The 26,130-nt window shown below is 46.0% G+C and overlaps 1 protein-coding gene across 1 annotated transcript in view; it reads left to right on the forward strand.

The window, feature by feature from the left end:
* nfatc2ip (nuclear factor of activated T cells 2 interacting protein) overlaps positions 1-15,255 on the forward strand; it is a 41,430-nt gene extending 26,175 nt beyond the window's left edge. Inside the window, 3 exon segments of the mRNA XM_072566619.1 lie at positions 3-69; positions 1,184-1,296; positions 14,834-15,255. Coding sequence (XP_072422720.1) covers positions 3-69; positions 1,184-1,296; positions 14,834-15,001 — 348 coding nt within the window. The 3' untranslated portion in view covers positions 15,002-15,255.
* The last annotated feature ends 10,875 nt before the right edge of the window (positions 15,256-26,130 follow it).

Below are 26,130 nucleotides of genomic sequence, written 5' to 3' on the forward strand. Positions count from 1 at the left end.
AGAAGGATGTGGAGGTCCTGTGTACGGAGACCCCTGAGTCTCAGAACATCGGTGTGGCAGACATTCTCGGTGAGTCCTCAGGGAGGGCAGGGGATGGTTTATCTGGTATCTAACTTGAGAGGAAGGGGAGAGAGAATTATGTCCCAGTGTAGTGGGAGGAGAGACAGAAACACTTCCCGCTGTAAAGTGGGGGAGGGACAGGACGATGTCCTGATGTTGGGGGGAAGGGACAGGCAGATGTCCTGGGGTGGAGGGGATAGGGGACTGGAGCGTGTCCCGGCGTGGTGGGGGTGTGGCAGGCAGGCGAGCGTCCCGGCGTGGTGGGGGCGAGGCGGGCAGGTGCGCGTCCTGGCGTGGCGGGCAGGAGAATTAGGGATAGGAGCGCGTCCCGGCGTGGGGTGGGGAAGTGGGAGGGGGGGGTGGGGGACCGGGGGTGCGAGTGGAGAGACGGGGGGGAAGGAGGGGCAGGAGCGCATACCGGCGGTGGGGTGGGGGTGGGGGAGGAGGGACAGGGCCGCGTCCCGGTGTAGTGGGGGTTGGGTGGGGAGGGGGGAAGGAGGGACAGGACTGCATCCCGGTGTGGTGGGGGTGGGCGAAGGAGGGACAGGAACGTGTCCTGGTGTGGAGGGGTGCGAGGAGGGAGTGGGACCGTGATGGGTCCAGGTTCAGCTATGAGGCAGTCAACCCATTCTCATCCCATCCTGTGTTACAACAAAATCGTGGAGGAGCAGCACCATGTCAACTAATGTTAGAATCAGCACATGCTTTAAATGTTGGAACTTCCGAAACCATGTCCCCAATTGGTCAATTGCCTTACAGCCAATTTGATGTTATCGAAATGTGCCTTATAGCAGGATGGCTTGTACTTGGGTGAGCCTCTTGAAGCGTCCTAATTTTCAAGCCATTGGGCTGAATGTGGGAAAGTGTGACAAGCGTAGGTCATAGTATATTTTTGGTGCACGCTCGATGGGCTGAAGGGCCAAATTTGGGTTGTATGATTCACACAGGAGCCACATACACGCGCGCGCACATTCCTCACACAAGGACTGTCATGTACCCATAGCCAGCTATGCATGCACGCGGGCACGGACATGTGTGCACACATACCCACACTCACTATCCGATTCCCTCGTCTTCCCCCATTTAGGATTGGACGGGAGTTGACTCTGCGCTCTGTTTTCAGATTGCTTTGTGATGTCTGAATATCCTGTGCAGCCCACCGATGGTCAGGACAAGATCTGCCTGCGTGTACGGGGAGTGGAGAGAAACTCGTTCCAGGACATCACCATCGGGAAGGTGAGTGTGGAGGGAGGGGCTGAGGTGTAAGAGAACAGGCAAAGATCCTAATAGCAGGGGAACACCATCCATTGCACTTTGTCCAACAGCCACTTGGCAAGAGTGATCACACCAAGACGTTCTATATTTATAGAGAATGGATAGCTGGAAACTGGAACCAAACTACTGCACTGGCTGAGGCTGTCAATCAGATTCCAGTTTGTAACTTATTCCTAAGTGGCTATGATTTTATATAAACCACTCCTTAGCTCTTCAGTTCGATTTTAGCCTGTAACACACTCCCCAGTAAACATTTTGATACAGGAATAGTACAGCATAAGAACAGGCCCTTCAGCCCAGCATGTCTGTGCAGAGCAGAGCTAATCCCAGCTGCCTGCATGTGGTCCAGTTCCCTGCGTTAACATGTCTGTCGAAATGGCTCTTAAACGTTGCTATTGTATCTGCTTCACCCATCTCCCCTCATTGCAGGATCTGACATCCACCACACTGTGTTTTTAAAAAGAAATACTTTGCTCTTCCATCTCTTTTAAACATTTCTGTTCTTATCTTATTCCAAACTCGAGTGTTTGACATTTTCACCCTGCTAATAAGACTCCAACTATCCACCCTATCCAAGCCTCTCATAATTTTATACATTTCTTTTAGGCTGCCCCTAAGCTTCTGATGCTCTAGCGCAAACAATCCCAAATTTGTCCAATCTCTTCTTTACAGTGAATATATTCCAATCCAGGCAACATCCTGGTAAACTCTTGCATTCTCTTCAAAGCCTCCACATCCTTCCCACAGTATGGTGACTAGAATGTGTCTCAATCCATCCATAGGTGTGTCAAACTAAACTCTGACGCTGCAGAAACGTGACCTATCAACATTACGCTCAGTGTTCCCGAATGATGAAGGCAAGCATGTCGTATGCTGTCTTTCCCCTTATCTACTTGTTACTACTTTTTCGGGGAGCTGTCGGCTTGCATCCCAAGGTCCCTTTGTGTATCCAGTCTCTTTAGAGTGCTGCTATTTGCTGTATACCTTCCTGTTGCATTTCACCTCCCAAAATGCAACAAATTAAACCGCGTCTGTCATACCTGTGCCCAGTTTTCAAACTGATGTAGATACTGCTATATTTTTTGATAACCTGTTAATGGACCAGGCCTGACCACCTCTTCCCCCTCCCCCGAAAACATTTTCAGAAAGTAGCCCAACTTTGCTAGCAGGTGTTTCGTGGATATTCTGGGAGCGATGCAGTGGGCTCAACCACTCAGTTTTAAACGCAACAACAGAATTTATTTCCAAGATTACTGAATGAAACAAACGAAAGAGAAGAGAATACCAAATAACCTCACCGATCCGAAAAAGCAACATATTATCCCAACTTAATGATGCTGTTCCCAATACTTACAACAAAAATCAAACACAGGGTCTTACAGGAGAGAACTCTGAGAAAGAGAGAGGAGGATCAGCATGGTCTTGCTTCTTTGGATCAGGCAGCTTTTGCAACACCTGCCTGACTGCTTTCAGTGAATAGCCAGATTGAACCAAACCAGAGAGAACCTGATAAAAGCAAATTACTGCGGCTGCTGGAATCTGAAACCAAAAGAGAAAATGCTAGAAAATCTCAGCAGGTCTGGCAGCATCTGTAAGGAGAGAAAAGAAATGACATTTTGAGTTTAACTGACCCTTTGTCAAGAGTCATAGAGATGTACGGCATTGAAGCAGACCTTTCGGTCCTACTCTTCCATGTTGACCAGATATCCTAAAGTAATCTAATACCATTTGCCAGCACTTGGCCCATATCACTCTAAGCCCTTCATGTTTATGTACCCATGCAGATGCCTTTTCAATGTTGGAACTGTACCAGCTAACACCACTTCTTTTGGCTGCTCATTCCATGCACCCTCTAGGAGAAAGTGAAGACTGCAGATGCTGGAGATCAACTCAAAAGTGTGTTGCTGGAAAAGTGCAGCAGGTCAGGCAGCATCAAAGGAGCAGGAGAATCGGCGTTTCGGGCACAAGCCCTTCTTCCTGAAGAAGGGCTTATGCCCGAAACTTCGATTCTCCTGCTCCTTTGATGCTGCCTGACCTGCTGCGCTTTTTCAGCAACACAGTTTTCATTCTTCACCCTCTGCCTGACTCTCACATCGGACAGGAAGAGCACGCCACTCTTTTAAAGGCCATCTTTTCATTTTAACAATCTACAGATCCAGAAAATAGCTGCTGGAGATGGTCATTGCCTGAACTTTGTGTGGCACAAATGTTACTTTCCAGTTAGGCCAAACCTGGATATTGTCCAGATCTTGTTGCACTTGAATATGGGCCTGCTTCAATAGCTGAGGAGTTGTGAATGGTCTGAAAACTGTGTAACAAGATCTGGACAATATCCAGGTTTGGACTAAGTGGCAAGTAATATTTGTGCCACCCAAAGGCCAGGCAATGAACATCTCCAGCAGCTCCAACAATTCTTGTGTGTTCTGCAAACTTATCAAACAACAGGGGACCCTTGTGGAACGCCATTGGTCACAGCCCTCCAGTCTTCGGGGACCTCACTAGTGACAAAATATCTCTGTCCAGGTCCCAGCCATTTCCTTCCTTGTCTCCCTCAGCATCCTGGGATAGATCCCATCAGGTCTGCATGTTTTTTGAGACTTCCACATTTTTCATTGACATGCCCTTCCCTAACATTAGCATCGGCTGTGTCCTTCTCTTTCTTCTTGAATACCAACGCCAAGTAATCATTAAGGAGGTCACCCACTTCCTTTGGCTCCTTTGTCCTTGCGTGGACCTACTCTTCCACCCCCTCGCCCGACTACCCCCTCACTCCTAATATGTGCCGAAAACGCCTTTGCATTCTCCATAATCTGAATTGTTCAGGGCATTTTATGGCCTCTTCTAGCCCTCTTAATTTTCAGTTCTTTTCTACTTCCTTTATACTCTTTGGGGTCCTTGTTTGATTTCAGTGTCTGAAATCTTGCATACGCTTCCTTTTTCTTTTTAACTAGCCTTTCAATTTCTCTTGTCATCTAAGGTTCCTGATTCTTGCCATCCTTACCTATCATCTTCACAGGGCACACGCCTGTCCTGAACTCTGATAAACCTGTCTTTAAAAGATCCAGATGTCAAAGAGTTATAGAGTCTTACAGCATGGAGACAGGCCCTTCGGCCCAGACTGGTCTATGCCTACCAAAATGCCCATCCAAACTAACCCCGTTTCCCTGCACCTGGCCTATATCCTTCTAATCCTTTCATGTATTTGTCCAAATGCCTTTTAAATGGTGTTCATGTACCCGCATTGAAGAGTGTGGTGCTGGAAAAGCACAGCCGGTCAGGCAGCATCCGATGAGCAGGGGAGTCTAGTTTCGGGCATAAGCACTTCTTCCCAATGCCTCTGCCTCTGCCGCATCTGCTCCCCAGAGGACCAGTTCAACCACAGAACATCCTAGATGTCCTCCTCCTTCGAAGACTGCAATTTCCCCTCCCACGTGGTCAACAATGCCCTTTCTCCTGGTTAATGTACCAGCGTCAACTATTTCTGCTGGCAGCTCATTCCATATGCGTAGCACCTTCTGTGTTTTAAAAAAAAGTTGCCCTTCCAGTTCCTTTTTATTCTTTGCCCTCTAACATGAAAATGAAGCTTTCCAGTCCTCGACTCCCCAACCCTGGGACAAAGATGGAGTGTATTCGCCCTATCCCTGCCCCTCACAATCTTATCCACTTCTATAAGATTCCCCCTCCGTCTCCTACGTTCTTAAGAAAAATGTCCTAGCTTCTCCAACATCTCCTTGTAACTCAGATCGTTGAGTCCTGGCAACCTCCTTGTAAATTTCTTCTGCATTCTTTCCAGTTTAATAACATTCTTCCTGTAGCAAGGTGACCAATACTGAACCCAATACTCCAAGTGCAATCTCACCCTGTACAACTGCAACATAACTTCCCAATTTCTATACTCAATGCCCTGACTGAAGGCCAGTGTGCCAAAGCTGCCTTCACTGCCCTGTCTACCTGTGACTCCACTTTCAGAGAACAGTGTACCTGAACTCCAAGGTTGCACTACACTCCTTAAGGCCGTACCATTCACCATGAAACTCCGACCTTGATTTGACATTCCAAAGTGCCAGACGTTATCTATATTAAACTCCATTTGGCATTTCTTGGCCCACTTGCACAGCTGATCAAGGCCCTGCTGCAATTTCTGGTAACTTTCCTGGCTGCCCACAATGCCATCTACTTTAGTGTCATCAGCAAACTCACTAATCGTGCCATTCTCATCCAAATCATTGATATCGATAATAGACAGATGTATCTGATGTGGATTTACCCTCCGTTTCCCTCCCCCTCTTTAATTTCGCATAATGTTCTTGAGTTGAAGTACTAATGGCAACATATTTTAACCTTATCTTAAAACTTCAGTTATTTTGATCGCTGTTCCCACAACACTGAAATGTCGATCACCTGGCCAGGCTCATTCCCCAGTACAATGTCTCGTACAGCCCATTCACTGGTTGTACTATCAGTTTCAAGAAACCCTCCTGGATGCACATAAGAAATTCTGCCTCATCTCAACCGCTGGCAGTAAGGGCGTCCCCGTTAATATCTGGGAAATTCAAACTCCCCTCGAATACAACTGTTGTCTATGACCAGCCTATGTATCTGTTCCTCTATTTCGTGCTGGCTATTGGGAGGTCTATAGTATAACCCCATCATAGTGTTTGCACCTTTCTAACTCGTAAGGTCTGTCTGTACGACCTCGCTGGATGAATCCTCTGAGGTGTCCTCTCTTATTACAGCTGTGGAGTTCTTCTCTATCAGTAATGCTGCTCCCCCATGGCTTTTACCGTCCACCTCTCTCTCTCTCTCTCTACCTCACCTGAAACACTGAAACTCTGGAATGATGACGCTGCCTGTCCTGTCCTACTCTCGGCCAAGTTTCAGTAATGGGGTAAAAACAATGACTGCAGATGCTGGAAATCAGAGTCTAGATTAGAGTGGTGCTGGAAAAGCACAGCAGTTCAGGCAGCATCCGAGGAGCAGTAAAATCGACGTTTCGGGCAAAAGCCCTTCATCAGGAATACAGGCAGAATGCCTGAAGGGTGGAGAGATAAATCTCTGTAGCCTTTAGGCACTCTGCTTGTATTTCTGATGAAGGGCTTTTGCCCGAAACGTCGATTTTACTGCTCCTCGGATGCTGCCTGAACGACTGTGCTTTTCCAGCACCACTCTAATCTAGCTCCAAGTTTCGGTAATGACTGTCTCATTCTACTCCCCCATACTAGTCCAGGCTCAAAGCTCATCTGCTTTACCTGTTGTAGTCCTTTCATTAAAATGAACACCCTTCAGCCCTCCAGTCCTGCTGTGTTCATCAACCTGGCCCTGCCTGTTCTTGCTGTCAGACCGTCCTGACAAGAGATCGACCTTCTCCGACACCCCTGATGTTGCATGCCCCTCTATCACATCACCCTCCCAATTGGCATTGGCATTGGCAAACCCTCTTACATGGATATTTGTGACCCTTCAGTTTATGGACCATTCGGTCCAACTTGTCCACGCCAACCAAACGTTCCAATCTGACCTAATCCCATTTGCCAACATTTGGCCCATATCCCTCCAAACCATTTCTATTCATGTACCCATCCAGATCCCTTTTAAATGCTGCAATTGTACCAGTCTCCACGACTTCCTCCCGCAGCTCGTTCCATATATGCACCAACCTCTGCGTGAAAATGTTGCCCCTTAGGCCCCTTTTAAATCCTCCCCTCTCACCTGAATCCTATGCCCTTGAGTTCTGGACTCCCCAACTTTGGGGGAAGCACCTTGGTTATTCACCCTATCCATGCCCTTCATGATTTTATTTAAGTAACGTCGCCACTCAGCTTCTGATGCACCAGGGGTGCGACCTGTCCTTGTCCGTGTGTTTATCCATTCACAATTTAAATGCCATAACTATCTGAGAAAAACGGCTGTCACTGTCCACCCCAGCTAACCCTCTGATTATCTTAATTAAGTCACCTCTCAACCTTCTTCTCGCTAATGAAAACAGCCTCAAGTCTCTCAGCCTTTCCTCATAAGACTATCCCTCCATACCAGGCAACATCCTAGTATATTTCCTGTGCACCGTTTCCAAAGCTTCTACATCCTTCCTATGTAATGCGGTGACCAGAACTGTGCACAATACTCCAAGTCCGGCCATACCAAAATTTTGTACAGTTGTAGCTTGACCTCGTAGCTCTGAAACTCAGTCCCTCTGCCAATAAAAGCTAACACATCATATGCCTTCTTAACAACCCTGTCAACCTGGGTGGCAACTTTCAGGGATTTATATACATAGACACACAAATCTCTCTGCTTATCTACACAGTACTCTTTATTCCTGTTGCTCCTTCCCTTAAACTTTTCCACATTAAACTCCATGTGCCACCCCTCAGCCCAACTCCGCAGCTTATCTATGTCTCTCTGTATCCTGCGACATCCTCGGCACTGTCCACAACTGTGCCACAACTGTGTCTTTCACAACTTTACTAACCCATCCTTCTACACTCTCATCCAGGTCATGACATGTAAAAATGACAAACAGTAGTGGCCCAAAAACAGATCCTTGCACTACAGCAGAAATGCCTCTCTGTGGCCCTGAACGCAGAGTCCCGTATCAATATTGCTTGCCTGCACTTTGACCCTCTCACTGTCCATCAGTGTCCAACAGTGGCACGGTGGAACAGTGATTAGCACTGCTGCCTCACAGCGCCAAAGACCCAGGTTGAATTCCCGTCTCAGGCAACTGTCTGTGTGGAGTTTGCACATTCTCCCCCTGTCTGTGTGGGTTTCCTCTGGGTGCTCTGGTTTCTTCCCACAGTCCAAAACTGGCCACGCTAAATTGCCTGTAGTGTTAGGTGAAGGTAGAGGTGAAGGGTCTGGGTGGGTTGCTGTTCGGAGGGTCGGTCTGGACTTGTTGGGCTGAAGGTAAGTAATCTAATCTAATCTAATCTAATCATGGTGCCACTGACTTGCTGCTTTCCCCTGAAAGGACATTCTGCGTTTTCAACAATATCCAAAATGGTATACCTGTTAGAGAGGGGAATGGCCTGCATTACCTACCCGCACTTAGCGTCCTCCTGGTGCTCACTAAGCTAGAATCCGAATCATCATAGAATCCCGACAGTGTGGAAACAGGTCCTCTAGCCCAACAAGTCACGCCGCCCCTCCAAAGAGTAACCCACCCAGACCTATTCCCCTACCCTATTATCCTATATTTACCTTTAAACCATGCACCTAACCTACACATCCCTGAACACTATGGGCAACTGAGCATGGCCAATTCACCCTAACCTGCACAACTTTGGACTGTGGGAGGAAACCTGAGCACCTAGAGGAAACCCATGTCGACATGGGGAGAATGTGCAAACTCCACACAGACAGTTGACCGAGATGAGAATCAAACCTGGGTCCCTGGTGCTGTGAGGCAGCAGCGCTAACCACTAAGCCACCATGCTGCCCACTCCTGTGTCTGTGTATGACTCTTCCTGACGCTAAACGTGCTGTCCACACCATTCTCAGCCTCATGGGTGCCCCACAGTGAGTCCAGCCACAGCTCCTGGCATTCCTCAGCTAGTTATTAGCAAGCTCCTGCTGCTGTGTGCTCCCCACGATCAGACTGCAGGCTGGAACTCCTTCCCCGATGTATAGTTAACATATAAACTAGTCAATGAGAGTACAGTCTGTCATGTATTCCCCAGTATTTGTGGCTTTATATATAATCCCCTCGTTCCTCTGTGTTTTTCTCGCTTTAATCCCATCTATCAGAATGTGGGCTCTAACTGACTCCCCAGTCTCTTGTAAGTAAACCCCTTCCATTGCAGTCTAGTCTATAACATGCTGCCCAGTATTTGTTGTCTTAACAATAAACCGTTTGATCAGAATGCACTGTTTGACACTGTTATGTGCCTGTCACATCTGGGATTCTGCCACAGTCCAACGATGTGCAAGTTAGGGTGGATTGACCATGCAGTATTGTCCCAAGAATAAAGAAAATTTACAGCCCAGGAACAGGCCTTTCAGCCCTTCAAGCCTGAGCCGATCCAAATATGCTGGCTAAACCTGTCGGTCGATTTCTAAGCGTTTGTATCCCTCTGCTCCCCACCTCCTGTATCTGTCCAGCTGCATCTTAAATGAATCTACCGTGCCTGCCTCTACCACCTCTGCTGGCAACACGTTCCAAACGCCCACCACCCTCTGTGTGAAGTACTTGCTGCGTGTATCCCTCTTAAACTTTCCACCTTTTATCTTGAAAGCATGACCTCTGGTTATTGAATCCTTCACCCTGGGGGAAAAAGCTTGTCTCTATCCACCCTGTCTATATACTCCATGATTTTGTAAACCTCAATCAGGTCCCCCCTCAATCTCCTTTTTTTTTCTAGTTAAAATAAAACTAACCTACTCAACCTCTCTTCATAGCTAGCACCTTCCATACCAGGCAAACATCCTCGTAAACCTTCTCTGCACCCTCTCCAAAGCATCCACATCCTTTTGGTAATGTGGCGATCAGAACTGTACACAATATTCTAAATGTGGCCGAAACAATGTCTTGTACATTTTTAACATTACTTGCTAGCTCTTATACTCAATACCCTGTCCGATGAAAGCAAGTATACTATATGCCTTCTTGACCACTCTATCCACCTGTGCAGCAACCTTCAGGGTACAGTGGACCTGCACTCCCTGATCTCTCTGCCCATCAACTTTTCCCAAGGCTGTTCCATTCATAGTATAATCCATTCTAGAATTGGACTTGCCTAAATGCATCACCTCCCATTTGTCTGGATTGTTAGCCATCGGCCACTTTTCTGCCCAACTCTCCAGTCTGTCTATATCCTCCTGTATTCTTTGACAGTCCCTTATGCTTTCTGCTACTCCACCAATCTTTGTGTCATCTGCAAACTTGCTGATCATACCAACAGTGTCCTCTTCTAGATCATTTAGGTATATTGCAAACAGCAGTGGCCCCAATACTGGCCCCTGTAGAACACCACTGGTCACATTTCTCCATTTTGCGAAACTCCCTTCAACAACTACTGTCTCTTGTTGCTCAACCAGTTCTTTAGCCACCTAGCTAGAACACCCTGCGCACAATGTGACTTCACTTTCTCCATTAGTCTACCATTGGGAACCTTATCAAATGCCTTAAAGTCCATGTATATGACATCAATGGCCCCTCCTTCATCTAACAACTTGGTCACTTCCTCAAAGAACTCTATTAAGTTGGCAAGGCATGATCTCCCCCGCACAAAACCGTGTTGCCTATCACTGATTAGCTAATTCTTTTCTAATATAAATAGATCTATCTCTTAGTATCCTCTCCAGCAACTTCCCCACCACCGACATCAGGCTCACTGGTCTGTAGTTACCCTGAATATCCCTACTGCCCTTCTTGTACAGGGGGACAACATAAGCTATCCTCCAGTCCTCTGGCATCTCACCTGTATTTAAGGATGCCACAAAGATATGTCAGCGCCCCAGCTATTTCCTCTCTCTCCTCCCTCAGCAACCTGGGATAGATCCCATCTGGTCCTGGGGATTTGTCCACCTTAATAACATCTAGCATACCCAACACATCTTCCTTACGTATCCTGTTGTGCCCGAGGATGTGCAGGGAAGGTGGACTCAGTATAGTTTATGTGGGGTTTTGGGGACGGCGTGGGTCTAGGTGAGATGCTGTTTGGACGGTAGGTGCAGACTCAATATGCTGTACTGTAGGGTTTCTCTGATACAGTGCAGTCTGCAACTCGTAGAACATAGCACAGTACAAGCCCTTTGCCCCTCCATGTTGTGCTGACCTTTTATCCAACTCTCCGATCAAACTAACCTACATACCCTACATTTTATTGCCATCTATGTGCCGATCCAAGAGTCGCTTAAATGTCCCTAATGTATCTTGAGTCTACTACCACCACCAGCAGTGTATTCTACACACCAACCACTCTCTGTAAAGAACCTACCTCTGACATCTCCCCTCAACCTTCCTGCAGCCACCTTAAAATTATGTCACCTCGTGATAGCCATTTCTGCCCTGGGGAAAATGTCTGTTGCTATCCACTCCATCTTTGCGCCTCATCATCTTGTGCACCTCTATTAAGTCACCTCCCATTCTTTTTCACTCAAATGAGAAAAGCCTGATCTCACTCGAACTTTGATCCTAAGACATGCTCTCCAGTCCACACAGCATCCTGGTAAATCTCCTCTACACTTTCTCTAAAGCTTCCACATCTTTCTGAGAATGAGGCGTCAAGAACTGAACACAGTATCCCAAGTGTGGTTTAACCAGGGCTTTGTGGAACTGCAGCATAACCTCGTGACTCTTAAACTTAATTCCCCTGCTAGTGAAAGCAAATGCCTTCTTAACAACCTTATCAACTTGGGTGGCAACTTTGAGGCATCCATGAATCCAAGATCCCACTCCATTCAAATTTGACCTTCCAAAGTGAATCACTTCACACTCTTCCAGGTTGAACTCCATCTGCCACTTCTCAGCCCAGCTCTGCATCCTATCAATGTCCCTTTGCAACCTACAACAGCCCTCCACACTAGTTACAACTCCACCAACCTTTGTGTCATTGATAAACTTACTAACCTACCCTTCGACATCCTCAGCCAAGTCACTCATAAAAATCACAAAGAGCAGAGGTCCTAGAACAAATCCCTCCAGAACACCAGTGTTCACCAAGCTTCAGGCTGAATACTTTCGACCTACCACCACTCTGTCTTCCATGGGCCAGCCAATTCTGTACCCAGACAGCAACATTTTCCTATATCCTATCCTCCTTACTTTCTGAATGAGACTGCCATGGGGAACCTTATCAAATGCCTTGCAAACATTCATATACACCACATCCACTGCTGTACCTTCATCGATGTGTTTTGTCGCATCCTCACATAATTCATTAAGGCTTTTGAGGCATGACCTGCCTGTCACAAAACCATGCTGACTATCTCTAATAAAACTGTGTTTTTCCAAATAATCATAAATCCAGTCTCTCAGAACCCTCTCCAATAATTTGCTCATCACTGAGATAAGACTGGCTGGTCTGTAATTCCCAAGGTTATCCCTCATCCCTTTCTTGAATAAGGGAATAGCACTTGCCAACTTCCAGTGGACAGTGAGGACGCAAAGATCATTGCCAAAGGCACAGCAATGTCTTCTCTCACTTCCCGTAGAGAGTATATCTCATCTGCCCCAGGGGATTTCTCTATCCTTGTGTTTTTCAAAATTTTCAGCACATCCTCCTTCTTAACGTCAACCTGTTCGACCATGTCAACTTGTTTCACGGTGTCATCGCAAACAACAAGGTCCTCTTACAATACTGAAGCAAAGTATTCATTAAGCACTTCCCCTACCACTTCTGACTCCAGACACATATTTCCTCCACTTTCCCTGATCGGCCGTACACTCAATGTGACCATCATCTTGTTTCTCACATGGCGTAGAATGCTTTGGGGTTTTCTTTAATCCTACCTGTCAAGCCATTCTTCAGTTCTTTCCTGGCTACCTTATAACCCTCAAGCCCTATCTGATCCTTGCTTCCTGAACCTTAAGTAAGCTTCCTTCCTCTTGACTAGATGTTCCACATCCCTTAATGGTAGGTTCTATAAACCTACCATTCCTTCCTTGCCTCAGTGGGACAAACCTATTCCATACTATCAGCAAGTGCTCCCTAAACAAACTCCACATTTCTGTTGTGCATTTCCCTGAGGACATCTGTTCCCAATTTAGGTGTTCCAGTTCCTGCCGAATAGCATTGTAATTTCCTCTCCCCCAATCAAATACATCGTCTGCTCCTATCCTCTCAAAAAGTATAGGAGTTGTGAATACTATCACTTAAATGCTCTCCCACCGAGAGATATGACACCTGGTTCATTGCCAAGCACCAAATCCAATATGGCTTCCCCTCTAATTGGCCAGTCTACATTTTGTGTCAGGAACCCTTCCTGGATGCATCCGACAAAAAACTGCTGCATCCAGACTATTTGCACTAAGGAGGTTCCAGCCAATAATAGAGATATTGAAGTCATCCATGACAACAACCCTGTTACTTCTGTGCATTTTCAAAATCTGCTTCCCAATCTGCTCCTTCATAGTCTAAGGGGGGGAGGGTCGTGTCTGTGGAAGACTCCGAATAAAGTCATTCGCAAGGATATTTTGATTTCTATGTCAACCCCTTGTCTGTGACAGTCTGAGACAGTCTGTGACTCTCTCTCCAGTCATATGTCATCAATCACTTCATGAGTGTAACACTCTGCCCATCATTTTGTAAACAGTCCTCTCAATCAGAGCGTTATCTCTAACTCACTCCCCACAATATGTGTTGTATATCAACCTCTCGGAGTGCCGTCTGTCACTCACTCCAGTCCATGTTTTTATATATAAAATCCCCTTGATCTGTGCAGTCTGTAACTTGCTAGTAATGCATTACTTTGTGCTGAACTCCCTCTATCACAGTGTTGACTGTAGCACATTTCCCACTGTATGTTGTTTTCTATGTAAATCTTGTGCAGACTGTCCACTAAATATTGTTTAATATATCAAACCCTTTAGATTAGATTTAGATTAGATTAGATTACTTACAGTGTGGAAACAGGCCCTTCGGCCCAACAAGTCCACACCGCCCCGCCGAAGCGCAACCCACCCATACCCCTACATCTACCCCTTACCTACACTACGGGCAATTTAGGATGGCCAATTCACCTGACCTGCACATCTTTGGACTGTGGGAGGAAACCGGAGCACCCGGAGGAAACCCACGCAGACACAGGGAGAATGTGCAAACTCCACACAGTCAGTCGCCTGAGGCGGGAATTGAACCCGGGTCTCTGGCGCTGTGAGGCAGCAGTGCTAACCACTGTGCCGCCCAAAGTACCCTTGGTCAAAGTACTGCTCCCTCTTCTGTGTTGTTTTAGGTATAAGCTCAGTTCAAACAGCGTCACAATACCTGAGTTCCCAGAAAATGATTTTATCTGTTTAATCCCCTTGATCAGCGCTAAGTCTGTACTGCACACCCCAGTATATGTTCAACATAAATCAGTCCAGTCTGTAAAAGACTCCCAATTATTGGTTGTTTCATAAAACACGTGATGAGAGTATACCTGTATCACACTGCCTAGTTTAAAGTTATTTTATACATAAACACCTTTGTCGGAGTGCAGTCTCTAACTCACTCCAATTTATATTGTTTCATAGATAAACCCTTTGATCAGAGTGCAGTGTGTAACTCACTCCCCAGTCTCTGTTGTTTGACGTATAAACCCTTCATCAGAGTGCAGTGTGCAATTCATTCCCAGTCGATATTGTTTTATATGTATTGCCCTTGGACAGAGTGCAGTGTGGTTTTATGTATATTCCCCTTTGATCAGAGTGCAGTGTGTAATTCACTCCCTAGTCTGTTTTTTTTTTGCATAAACCTTTCGATCAGAGTGCAGTGGGTAACTCACTCTCCAGTCTGTTGTTTTCTATTTTAACCCCTCGATTGGAGAACTGTCTGTAAGCTTGTTCTCTGTTTTGACACAGACTGAGTCATTGAAGAGACTGATGGAGGATTACAAAGAGCGGATGGCTCTACAGCGATGCCGACTGACTTTCCACTTTGACGGTGCCGAGCTATCGGAGAGCAGCACTCCCCAGGACAATGAGATGGAGAACGATGATGTGATCGATGTTTGGATATGCTCCTCCTGAATGTCACGCTGGGAATGCTGTCAGGGAAGAGCGATCGGTGTGGGGCTGAGAGCATGCATCATACATGTTGACTCCTGCCCCAGATTGTGACAGTTCCTACAGTCAAATAGCAGCCATGCTCTGGCTCCCTGTGTTGTGTTCAGACTGAACTCTTCTGTTTGTAACTAATTGTACAGAGCTTTGATCAACCCAATTATGTGCAGCATATTGTCCTTTCGTAAAAAGAAATGTCTTGGTTTGCTCCTACCACAAAATTGCTCCTGTCCTTTTTTTAAACTGAAGCTCTCTGTTCTGTTAAATTGAAGGTAAGGCTCCATTATCTCTCAGGCCCATGCTGTATGCGCGCACACAGACCCCACACTGAATGTATCAATGCATTCACTCACACATGCATTCTCGGTATCTCTCAACCTCGCTGTCAATGCAGCTGGGTAGCGAATGGAATATTGTCTTTCATTGTCAGAGAGCTGGTGTTTAAAAATGGGGTGATTATATATTGCAGTTGTCTGGGGTTGCTGCTATGGTCAGAGCTGGAGTACTGTGTCCAGTATTAGTCGTCTTACTTGAGGAAGAACATCCTGGCACGGGCGGGCATACTGAGGAGGATCGCTGGATCAATTCTGAAATCGAGGGGGTTGACTTCTGAGGAGAGGTTGAGAAGACTGGAACTTTAGTCTTTGGAATTTTGAAGAATGAGTTGCTATCTTTATAGAAACTTATAAAAAATGTTTGAAGGAGTTAGATAAGGTCACAGGAAGGTGATTGTTTCCACTGGTGGGTGAAACTAGAACGAGGGGACATAGCCTAGGACTGAGTTGAGGACGAAGATCTTCACTCGGATGATTGAGAGTCTGGAATTTCCTATCCAATGAAGCAGTTGAGGCTACCTCTTTGCATGGTTTCACGGCAAAAATAGATTTTAGATTAGATTAGATTAAATTACATTACAGCGTGGAAACAGGCTCTTTGGCCCAACAAGTCCACACCGACCCACCGAAGCGCAACCAACCCATACCCCTACATTTACCCCTTTACCTAACACTACGGGCAATTTAGCATGGCCAATTCACCTGACCTGCACATCTTTGGAGTGTGGGAGGAAACCGGAGCACCCGGAGGAAACCCACGCAGACACGGGGAGAATGTGCAAACTCCACACAGTCAGTCGCCTGAGTTGGGAATTGAACCCGGCTCTCTGGCGCTGTGAGGCAACAGTGCTAACCACTGAGCCACCGTGCCGTTTTCTTGAGTATTAAAGGAATTAAGGGTTATGGTGAGTGGGTGGGAAAGTCCATGTAAAGATCAGCCATGATCTTATTGAATGATGGAGCTGGGTTGATTGTGCCAGATGACCTACTCCTGCTCCTATATCTTATGTTCTTAGTCTTGCGCACACGCTTATACATATGCACTTACAAACACTGCTATGTGCACAAAAACCAGGCACTTACACAAACATGAGTTTCAACATTAAAAACAAACTAACTTTAGTGGGCGGCACGGTGGCACAGTGGTTAGCACTGCTGCCTCACAGCGCCAGAGACCGGGGTTCAATTCCTGCCTCAGGCGACTGACTGTGTGGAGTTTGCACATTCTCCCCGTGTCTGCGTGGGTTTCCTCCGGGTGCTCCGGTTTCCTCCCACAGTCCAAAGATGTGCAGATCAGGTGAATTGGTCATGCTAAATTGCCTGTAGTGTTAGGTAAGGAGTAGATGCTTTGGCGGGGCAGTGTGGACTTGTTGGGCCGAAGGGCCGGTTTCCACACTGTAAGTAATCTAATCTAATCTAATCTAAAGAAGAAATACTCGCAGGATACAACAGTGTGGAATGCCATTCCTGGAAACAGCGATCTCTGCATGCACGTGTAGAACACAAGAAACTGCCTTTTTGCGGGCTTTTCTTGTAGATGTCATCCAGGCTATCAAATCTGCTGTACCCATTGTTTGGGGAGGTACAGCGTGATTGAGTCCTGCTGTTAGGGTCAGAATCACACTGCCTGTCCCAAAAGCATTTGATTTAATAAATTTGATTGACTTGCTTCTAAATTTGTTTTTATAAATTTTACTATAACAAAGTGTACAGGCATTCACAACCACATCAGTACATTTCCCCATTAAAGTTGACAGCCACCCACTCTCAGACTTGCACTCACACTTACACACAAGCGCATGCATACAATATCATACCTAGATGCACAACATTTTCACAAATGATACAGGGCCCTGGTCTCATATGTGAGAATGTGTGTGTGTGCAATTACCAAGTGACACAAATGGCACGGCTCAGTGGTTAGCACTGCTGCCTCACATATGGATGTTTAGTACCAGGAATCGAGCAGAGTCAAAAGAGAACAGACAGTTGCACAAAGAGGTTTGAATTTGAGTTAGTCCTGTTCTTGTTGAGAATGTTGAACCAGTGACATCAGTGAACCAGTGGTATCACAGTTAAGAGTTCAGAGATGAGCGCAGAGACAGAGAATGTGTGTGGATGTGTGCATGTGCGTCCAGGGAGTGTTTGATGGACACACTGTGGAGAGACCTTGTGCTTAAAAGAGTTGTAGGAGCTCTACTTGTTTTCTTCTGCTGTGCTGGGCTTACACAAGAGGTAAGCTGACCCTGTTGTGTATGACTTGAATCTGAATGACAGGAAATCCCTTTCACAACTCTGTTAATGGTCAAGATGTTCAGAAACATTCTCGGTGTTGCACTACCGTTGAGAAATGAAGTGCCTTATTCAGACAAATTGCCCACGCTCTGTGTGGGGAGTGAAGGGGCTACTTGCTGTCCTCCTGTTCCAAAGCAGCACAGAAATGTGGTAAGTACATCGGACAAGTGTACACACGTCTCCCTGATAGACTGGGGTTTAGAGACATCAGTCAGTGTACTGATATCTCCCTGAGAGAGAGGGGAGATTGAGAGATACCAGTCAGTGTACAGATACCTCCCTCAGAGACAGTCTATATACAGATATCTCTCTGGGAGACTGGGAGATGAAACACCAGTCAGTCTACAGATATCTCGGGGGGAGGGGTGGGTGGGTGGGGTGGGGGGGCTACTAAGAAACACCAGTCAGTTTACATATAACTCCCTGAAAGAGATAGCGAGAGAGGACTGAGAGATAACAACCAGTATACAGATATCTCCCTGGGAGTTGAGAGACACCAGTCAATGTACAGTTATCTCCCTGAGAGAGAGCTGAGAGGCACCATTCAGTATACAGATTTCTCCTTGAGAAACGGGGTGAGAAACACCATTCAGTGTACAGATATCTCCCCCAGAGAGAGGGGACTGAGATATTTGGCATTTGGCATGTTTTTTCTTACCTCACCAATCTGGTATTGACCAATGAATTTTGGTTTCAGAAATAACCCGGTTCAAAATGTTGGAATTCCCTCTTTAAAGGCATTGTGGGTCATTGGTGGACTGCAGTGGTTCAAGAAGGCAGCTCACCATCACCTTCTCAATGGCAGCTTGGGACAGGCAATAAAATGCTGGCCAGCCAGTGACACCCACATCCCACAAATGAATAAAAAACCAAAAATGACATTGTTTCATAGAACAGTCTATTGATTTAAAATGTGAAATGAAGCCCACTGCTTCATTTCCACTTGAGAAGCTTTTAAACAATCTTGTGCTAAAGTCCAGGCTGCCATGAGCCCTCCGACATGACATTCTCCCCAACAGACCTCTGATCTCATCGTCATGAATCCATTTACATTGTGCTGTGGTGAACTGTACTTGCGCACTTCATCGCTGCACCCTGACGCAGCTGTAACTGCATGCTCTCCAATTCCAAACATCCTCCCTTCCCAGACTCCCACCCCCTCCCTTCCACTTCTCTCATCCACCCTTCCATGTAGTCACCAACTGGATTCATTCCTCCCATCGACCGACCAGGTTGTACCCTCTACCCCAGAGGACGTTGGGGAGGGTTTGTGTACAAAGTCAGTGTGGGTGGAAGCCAGAAACTAAAATGGAACAGTCACTTTAATGGGAGTTTTTAACAGCAGCCCCCGCCCAATAACAACAGGGACAGTGATGAGCAGATTGGGAGGCAGACTTTGGAAAGGTGCAAAAGTAATGGTTGTTATCATGGGTGACTTTAACTTCCCTAATATTGATCAGAACCTCCTTAGTTCGAATAGTTTGGATGGAGTAGTTCTTTGGCAGATTTGTCCTGGAAGGGTTCCTGACTCAATATGGAGACAAGCCGACTAGAGAGGAGGCCATATTGGAATTGGAACTTGGCAACGAACCAGGTCAGGTGTCAGATCTCTCGGTGGGAGAGCATTTCGGTGATAGTGATCACAACTCCCTGACCTTTATGATACTCACCTAGAGGGATAGGAACGGACGGTATGTGAAAATATTTGATTGGGGGAGGGGAAATTACAATGCTATTCGGTGGGAACTCGGGTACCTAAATTGGGAACAGATTTTCTCAGGGAAATGGACGACAGAAGTATGGAGGTTTAGAGGGCAATTGCTGATAGTGCTGGACAGGTTTGTTTCACAGAGGCAAGGAAGGGATGATAAGGTTGAAAGAACTTTGTGTGACAAGGGATGGAGAACATCTAGTCAAGTGGAAGAAGGAATCTTAAAGTTCAGGAGGGCAAGGATCATACAGGACCTGAGAGTTACTAGGTAGCCAGGAAGGAACTGAAGAATGGACTGAGGAGAGCTAGAAGGGGGCAAAAGAAAGCTTTAGTGGGTAGGATTAAGGAAAACCCTAAGGTGTTCTACACTTATGCGAGGAACAAGAACATGGCCAGAGAAAGGGTAGGACTGATCAGGGATAGTGTAGGGAACTTTAATTGATACATTATTATTCAATTATAAATTTATAATATATAAATTATAATTTATAATTAATTATTAGTTAATTATAAATATAAGTATAATTAGTATTCACAACTGAGGGAGACCTTGTTGTTTGAGAGGACAGTGTGATATGCTTCAACAGGTTGCTGTTAAGAAGGAGGATGTGCTGGAAATTTTGAAAAACATACGGATATAGAAATCTGTTGGACCAGACAGGACATATTCTAGGTTACTACAGGAAGCGAGAGGAGGAGCATTTGCGCTTTTGGCTATGATCTGTGTCCCACACTGTACACTGCAGTAGTGCTAGGTGATTTGAGGGTAGGAAATGATTAGATTAGATTAGATTACTTACTTCGGCCCAACAAGCCCACACCGACCTGCCGAAGCGCAACCCGCCCATACCCCTACATTTACCCCTTACCTAACACTATGGGCAATTTAGCATGGCCAATTCACCTGCACATCTTTGGACTGTGGGAGGAAACCGGAGCATCCGGAGAATGTGCAAACTCCACACAGTCAGTCGCCTGAGGCGGGAATTGAACCCGGGTCTCTGGCACTGTGAGTCAGCAGTGCTAACCACTGTGCCACCGTGCCACCCGCTGTGCCACTGTGCCACCCACTATTCCCTTGTTCAAGAAAATGCTATTCCCTTGTTCAAGAAATGGAATAGGGATAATGTTGGGAGTTACAGATCAGTCTGTCTTACATCTGTGGTGGGCACATTATTGGAGAGGACTCTGACAGACAGGATTTATGATTACTTGGAAGATCATAGTTTGATTCGAGATAATCAGCATGGCTTTGTGAGGGGCAGGTCATGTCTCAGAAACCTCATTGAATTCTTTGAGGGTGTAGGTAGAGCAGTAGATGTGGTGATATGGATTTAACCAAGGTGTTTGATAACTTTCCCCATGGTAGGTTCACTCAGAAAGTAAGAATGCATGGAATACAGGGAAATCTGGCTGTCTGGATACAGAATTGGCTGGCCCATAGAAGAGAGACAGTGGTAGTAGATGGAAACTATTCAGCCTGGCACTTGGTGACTAGTGGGAACTATGCTCTTTGTGTTAGTTATAAATGACTTGGATGAGGAACTGGAAGGGTGGGTTAGTAAGTTTGCTGATGACACGAACGTTGGTTGAGTTATGGATAGTGTGGAGGGCTGTTGTTGGTTGCAACAGGACATTGACAGGATGGTAAGTGGCAGATAGAATTCAACCTGTAAAAGTGTGAAGTGATTCACTTTGGAAGATCGAATTTGAATGCAGAATACAGGGTTGGAGGAACGGAGGGATCTTCAGGTCCATGTCCATAGATCCCTCAATGTTCCCACCCAAGTTGATCGGGTTGTTAAGAAGACGTACAGTGTGTTGCCTTTCATTGGTTTGCATTGAGTTTATGAGCCACGAGGTTGTGCTACAGTCCTATAGAGCCCTGATTAGATCACACTTGGAATATTTTGTTCAATTCTTGTCACCTAATTATAAGAAAGATGTGGAAGCTTTAGAGAGGTTGCAGAGATATACCAGGATGCTGCCTGGATTGGAGGGCATGTCTTCGGAACAAAGGTTGTGTGAACTAGGGCTTCTAGCACTGGAGCGAAGAAATATTATGAAGTTGAAGTTGTGTACTGTGCCTTTAGGATAGAGTGTGAATACTGCTCTGAACTGAGCGATTATAAGCACCTGTGTATATGACTTGATGGCAGTCTCACAGTGGACTGGAAAATTGAAAATATGTAACATTTGGCTACGAAATGGATACCTGAGGTTTGGTTACTGTTTTGACAATAATTTGAACTTTACCAACAACATTTACATTATGCCCCAGGATACCAAAACCCAATTGAGCTTGAATTTATTATTTTGCTAACATCAAACCAATGAGACGATCTTATATTGGGGATATAAAAATACGAATCTTTTGAAAATTGGAGAGGGTGCAACTGGCATCAAGACTGACCCAAGAAATTAGAATCACTCTCTATCAAAGATACCTTTCCATATGAAACATAATGGCAGTAAAAAGGAAGACGATAACCCATGGAGATCTCAACTGGAAGAAGAAAGACACAGAAGACGTCAACGGCTGTGTGTGTTTGAAATTGATGTAATTTTAACAAGTGTCTTATTGGAACATCATATTGTTATAGAACTGGAGGCAAGTAATAAGCAGTTAAGAGAAAGGGGGTTTAGAGTTGTGAATAATTGTCATTTATTGTTCACTTTTAAGAGTTAAAAATAAATTGACATTATTTTCTTTAAATAATGGAATTTGGGAGTTCTCTGTCACTCATTTAACCAGATTACGAGGCGAGGTGAGCATTTCATGGTGCTTGGCTTAATTAATTTACTTGATAGAGGTGTACAAGATAATGAGAGTCATGATTTAGAGGAGCCGGTGTTCAACTGGGGTGGACAAATTTAAAAATCACACAACGCCAGGTTATAGTCCAACAAGTTTATTTGGAGACACTTGCTTTCAAAGAGCTACTTCTTCATTAGGTAGTTGTGGAGCAGGAGCATAAGACACAGAATTTATAACAAAAGCTTCAAGTGTCATGTGGCTGAAATATATTAAACAAACTAAGAATCTACACAGTAACCTTTTGCGATAAATTCTGTGTTTATGGTCCTTCTCCACAACTGCCTGAGGAAGAAGCAGTGCTTCAAAAGCTAGTGTCTCCAAATAAACCTTTTGGACCATAACTTGGTGTGGTGTGATTTTTAAAGATGATGAGTGGATAGGCAGAGATTTTTTTCCAGGGCAGAAATGTCTATCACAAGGGGGCATAATTTTAAGGTGATTGGAGTAAGGTTTAGCAGAGGTGTCAGAGGTAGGTTCTTTACAGAGAGTGGTGGGTGCATGGAATGCATTGCCAGTGGTGGGAGTAGAATCAGATACATTAGGGACTTTTCACCAACACTTGGATAGGCACATAGTATAATGAAGGTTATATAAGTTAGTTTGTCTTAGAGTAGGATGAAAGGCTAGCACACCACCGAAGGTTGAACGGCTTGTACAGTGCTGTACTGTTTTCTGTCACCAGATTAATTCCTCCCATCGACCAACCAGGTTGAATATTTTACCTGTGGCCACCTATTTACAACTCCTTTATCTGCAGCTTCACCTATACCCACCACAGTCCTGAAGAAGGGTACGCCCTGAAATTTTGATGTCTCACTCTCCTGGTGCTGTCTGTCTTGCTGTGCTCCTCCAGCCTCCTGCCTGTCTCACCCACCTGAGGCTGCATGACTCACTGTGCTCTCCCTGCTCTTGCCTGTCTCGCCGTGCTCTCCAGGCTCCTGCCTATCTCATCCTGTTGCCTGTCTAACCTTTCTGGTGCTGTTTGGCTCGTTGTTCTCCTTGCCTCCTGTCTGTCTCACCGTCCTGATGCTGTCTGGTTTGCTCTGTTCTCCCTGCCTTCTGACTGTCTCACTTTCCTGATGCTGTCTGGCTAACTGTGTTCCCCCAGCCTCCTGTCTGTCTCACCCTCCTAATGCTGCCTGGCTCGCTATATTCCCCCAGCCTTCTGCTTGTCTCACCGTCCTGATGCTGCCTGGATTGCTGTGCTTCTCCAGCCTCTTGTCTGTCTCACCCTCCTGATGCTGCCTGGCTCGTTGTGTTCCTCCAGCCTCCTGCCTGTCTCACCCCCTTGATGCTGCCTGGCTCGCTGTGTCTCCCCAGCTTCCTGTCTATCTCACCGTCCTGATGCTGCCTGGCTTGCTGTGTTCCTCCAGCCTCCTGCCTGTCCCACTCTACTGATGCTGACTGGCTTTTTGTGTTCTCCCAGCCTCCTGCCTGTTTAATCCACTTGATGCTGCCTGGCTCGCTGTATTCCCCCAGCCTCCTGCCTGTCTCTCCCTCCTGAAGCTGCCTGGCTCGCTGTATTCGCCTAGCCTACTGCCTGTCTCACCCTCCTGATGCTGCCTGGCTCGATGTACATCCCAACACATCTTCCCTCCTTATGTCAATGTGATCCAGAGTAAATAAACTTCTATCTCTAATCTCAACATTCCTTACCTTCCTTTGCTCAGTGAACACTGATGCAAAGTAATCACTGAGAATTTCACCCATTTTCTCAGGTTAGACATACAACCTTCCTTCCTTATCCTTTCGTGGACCAACCCTTTCTTTGGTTACCCTCTTGCTTCTTATGTAAGAATAAAAGACCTTAGGATTCTCCTTAATTCTGCTCGCTAAAGTTTTTTCATCACCCCTTTTAGTCCCCTTGATTCCTGGTCCTACTCTCCCAATATTCCTTCAAGGCCCGTTGTATTTTTGGCTGCTGGATCTTATATACGCTTCCCTTTTCCTCTTGGCTAGTTGCACAATTTCTCCTGTCATCCACAATTCACAAATCTTGCCTTTCCTACCCCTTGTTTTCAAAGGGACTTGCCCATCCTGCACAGTCTTTAACCTATCTTTGAAAGCCTCCCAAATATCAAATACTTTCCTTCAAATAGCTGTGTCCAATCTACATTTCTCAGCTCCTGCCTAACTTTGATATAATTGACCTTGGCCCAGTTTAGTACTCATCCCTTAGGACCACTCTCATCTTTGTCTATGAGTATTCAAAAATTGCAGAATTGTGGTCAATATTCACAAAGAAATTTCCCACTGCAACTTCTACCACTTGGCCTGGCTCATTCCCCAACACCAGGTCCAATATGGCCCCTTCCCTTGTTGGGCTATTGACATACTGCTCTAGAAAACGTTCTTGGCCTCTCCTGATAAATTCTGCTCCATCCAGATCTCTGACACTAAGTGTATCCCAGTCGATGTTGGGAAAATTAAAATCTCCCATCACCACCACTCTGTTGGCTCTACATCTTTTCATAAACTGTTTACCTATTTGGTCTTTGACCTCACGCTCACAGTTAGGAGGCCTTTAATACAGCCCCACCAATGCAACTGCACTCTTCTTATTTCTCAGCTCCACCTCTAGCGCCTCACTGCTCAAGCCCTCCATAGTGTCCTCCTAATCAAAGCCATGATATCATCCCTGACCAGCAATGCAACTCCTCCCCCCATTTTACTTCCCTCCCTGTCCTGTCTGAATCATTTGTATCCTGGAACATTTAGTTGTCAATCGTGCTCTTCCTGTCTCTATGATTGCAATAATGTCATACTCCCAGGTACCAATCCAAGCCCTAAGTTCATCTGCCTTATCCACTATATTCCTTGCATTAAAGTATATGCATTTAAGGCCGCCAGTTCTTTTGCGCTCATCTGCTCTCTGCCTCCTTTTCCCTTTGGTAATGCTAACTTTGTGATCCTTCCAGTCTCCAGCTTCCACCTCACTGGCTATTAGTCTTCCTTTCTGGTTCCCAGCCCCCTGTGACTTTAGTTTAAAGCCACCCCAACAGAAGTAGCAAAAGCTCTCCCAAAGACATTAGCTCCCCAAAAGACATTAGCTCCCGTCTGGTTCAGGTGTAGACCTTCCGATTTGTAATAGTCTCACCTTTCCCAGAACTGGTCCCAATGTCCCACAAATCTGAACCCCTCCCTCCTACACCATCCCTCAAGCCACATATTCATCCTGCCTATTCTTTCATTTCTACCTTGGCTAGCACTTAGCACTGGTAGCAATCTGGAGATCACTACTTTTGAGGTCCTCCTCTTTAACATCTCTCCTAGCTCCCTGAATTTTGCTTTCAGGAGCTCATGTCACTTGTTTACTTGTGTCATTGGTGTCAATGTGCACCATGACAACTGGCTGTTCACCATCCCCTTTCAGAATGTTCTGCAGCCGTTCGGTGAAATCCCTGACTCGAGCATCTGGGAGGTAATATACCATCCAGGGTGTCTCGCGTGCAGCCACAGAATTGCCTATTTACTCCCCTTACAATAGAATCCCTTAAGACTATGGTCCTGCGAGTCTTTTTCCCGCTTTTCTGAACAGCAATGCCTGTCACGTTGCCATGATCCTGGCAACTGCTTCCCTCCCATGCTGAGCCATCTCCCCCAACAATATCCAAAATGGTATACCTGTTTTGGAGGGAGATGACAGCAGGGGACACCTGTACTGACTTCCTACTTTTTCTCTGCCGGTTGGTCACCCATTCACCATCTCCGTCAGCAATCCTAAATCTGTTGTGTGACCAATTTACTAAACGTGGTAGTTATGACCACCTGAGTGTCGCAGATGCTCCACAGTGAGTCCATCTGCAGCTCCAGAGCTGTCATGTGGTCTAACAAGAGCTGCAGCTGGACAAACGTCTTGCAAGTGTAAGAGTCAGTATTGACTGATATGTGGCAGTAGTTGTGCCTGCAGTAAATGCAGAGCTTGTTTAATGGAGCA

The sequence above is a fragment of the Chiloscyllium punctatum genome, chromosome 51 (genome assembly GCF_047496795.1).
Source record: "Chiloscyllium punctatum isolate Juve2018m chromosome 51, sChiPun1.3, whole genome shotgun sequence".
Taxonomy (NCBI): Eukaryota; Metazoa; Chordata; class Chondrichthyes; order Orectolobiformes; family Hemiscylliidae; genus Chiloscyllium; species Chiloscyllium punctatum.